At 54.9% G+C, this 2358-nt stretch overlaps 2 protein-coding genes across 2 annotated transcripts; both read right to left on the bottom strand.

Annotated features, from left to right (window-relative positions):
* Window positions 1-21: 21 nt before the first annotated feature.
* Window positions 22-990, bottom strand: DQ04_16991000 (hypothetical protein; the record flags this gene model as incomplete). The annotated part of the gene is made up of 1 exon (XM_009317533.1): window positions 22-990. One exon carries the CDS (start codon window positions 988-990, stop codon window positions 22-24), a length of 969 nt encoding a protein of 322 aa, XP_009315808.1.
* Window positions 991-1390: 400 nt separating this feature from the next.
* On the bottom strand, window positions 1391-2197 carry DQ04_16991010 (hypothetical protein; the record flags this gene model as incomplete). The annotated part of the gene is made up of 1 exon (XM_009317534.1): window positions 1391-2197. The coding sequence occupies one exon, from the start codon at window positions 2195-2197 to the stop codon at window positions 1391-1393; it is 807 nt and encodes a 268-aa protein (XP_009315809.1).
* Between the last annotated feature and the right edge of the window lie 161 nt (window positions 2198-2358).

Here is a 2358-nt window from a genome sequence, read left to right on the forward strand (position 1 = left end):
ACCCCGTGACTCCACTGCTCATCACACAGCACCGCAGGCCAGCGTAGCCAGCACCACCAGCAGCAGTGGGGCACACACCAACGTGTGAGCGTTGTGTGTGGACCCCGCTGCAGTGTCAGGTGTTCCTTCTCCCCCGGCAGGCCCCTGCGCACTCTGCCCATTGGCGTGGCCCTCGCCTGCTCCACCAGGCACGCTGGTTTCTGCTGCAGCATTTAGTGCTTCATCGTGGCCTGCAGCCACCGCATCCTCGGATCCGTTGCCATACAGTGCTTCGCGTGATTCGTCGCCATCAGAGCGCTGCTTCTTATTATCAGCACCTGTTGCATGCGTACCGCCTTTGGCAGCGTCTCCCTGTGGTGTCACCGGAGGCCGCGCATGTTTCGCTCTCTCTTTTTCTTTGAGCGCCTGACGCGCCTTTTCAGGCTCCGTTTCAGCCAAACGTGCTTGCTTCTCTCCAATATTCGCATCATACTCTGCTTCTTTTACCAGCGATTCAGCGTCTGCTGCCGCCTTTTTGGCCTCGCCCAAGCGCTTCTGCTCAGCAGTATCACCTGCTCCCGCGAGAGCTGTATCTTGTGGCTTTAAGGTCTCGATTTTCTGCACAAGCGCCTGTATCTTCTCCTTCGCCGAAATAACCCGATCATAGTGATATTTGGCATTGTTCACCGAATTATTAGCCCTCCAGAATTGATTTCCATTGCTGATAATCTTCTCTGTCTCATCACGTGCTGCTGTTGCCTCCTGCAACGCCTTCTCCGCCCTCTTAACTTCATTTTCCACCTTATCCAATGCACTCTTAGCCTTCAAGAGCTCTTCACCTACAGGCGTCGCTTTTTCTTGTGTCTCTTCACTCACTGCATCCGGTTCGTCGGAGAGCTCATTAGCGCTGATGCCAGGCATCTGATCCTGCTGCACCGCCGCCACGCACCCGCAGGCGCAGCACAGCGCGAGCGAAAGCACAAACAGCACGTGGCGCACCGTCACCGTCATTACTTCACTTCAGGTCGCTGGTCTGCGCGGCGGAGAAAAGGGAGAGAAAGAGAGAGGTGAGGCAGTCGCACACTCACAGTGAGAAGGCACATCAGAGCACCACTCAAGGCGAACCGAGGGAAGTAAAAGAAATGAATTAGGGGATAAACACACAGCCCCACAGAAAACAATAAAGTTCACTCAGTCCAAAACGAATAGGGAAGAGTAATGCGCGTTGATCGAACAGCCCTCCACGAGTACATGGGTGCACGTACTTTATTCTGTCGCAGGCAGAGGTTCTGGCATTGCGTCCGCAGCGGGACAGCAATTAAAAAAGAAAAACAAAAAAGATCGGAACCCTGTTCACAAAGCAAGATGTAATTAATAGGGATTCAGCGCAGTCTCAGAGACGCACGGCTAATCACACGGCAGCGTATGCCGCAACCACAAGAAACAGGGATGGACGCACCCACGTGTAAAGGCCACTGCCGTCCCGCCCCGCCAAGTCAGCAGAGCCACCTGCTGCCCCACCCGTTGTGCCGGTCGTTCCCGTCCCTTCGGCTCCAGCTCCAGCTTCAGCTCCGCCCCCAGAAGGTTTCGTCTCCGAATGTCCGCCACCACTCTGCTGCTCTGAACCGTCACCAATGTCAACATTGGGCAACTCAGCAACGCCAGGCACGTCGGCGGGCGGCTTCGGAACTCGCGGCNGCATTTGTTTAAACGCCTCCACACGTTTTGTCTCCCCTTCTTTCAGATTGGCTAACAGACTTTTGTACGCCACATCCGCATCTCGATTGGTCTCCTGCAGCAATTTTAATTCGTGCTCGACGGTTCTCTTCGAAGAGTGGGCAGGCTGGAGCACATCCTTCGCTTTCCCTGATCCAAGTGAATCACCCCCACTCCCAGTTTTGCTGGAATCCTTGCCCTCTGCGGCTTTAATATCGGCCTCTGCTTTTGTATACAGCCGCGTAGCCTCAGCTGAGGCCTGCTGTGCCCTCTTCAAAGCCTCTTGAATCACTTTCATTCCCTCGTCAGCTTCACTTCTTATTTTCTCGGTGGTATATTCTGCAGGCACATCAATGTCACTCAGTAACTGAGGCTGCAGCGGCGAGGGCAGTTGGGCGTTGATGCCAGGCATCTGATCCTGCTGCACCGCCGCCACACACCCGCAGGCGCAGCACAGCGCGAGGGAAAGCACAAACAGCACGTGGCGCACCGTCACCGTCATTGCTTCGCTTCAGGTCGATGGTCTGCGCGGCGGAGAAACGGGAGGGAAAGAGAGAGAGGTGACAGACAGTTAGACACACACACACAGTGAGAGGGCACATCAGAGCACCACTCAAAGTAAACCAATTGAGAATAAAAATATGAATTAGGGGACAAGCCCAT

This window comes from Trypanosoma grayi (genome assembly GCF_000691245.1).
Source record: "Trypanosoma grayi strain ANR4 Tgr_1699_V1, whole genome shotgun sequence".
NCBI lineage: Eukaryota > Euglenozoa > Kinetoplastea > Trypanosomatida > Trypanosomatidae > Trypanosoma > Trypanosoma grayi.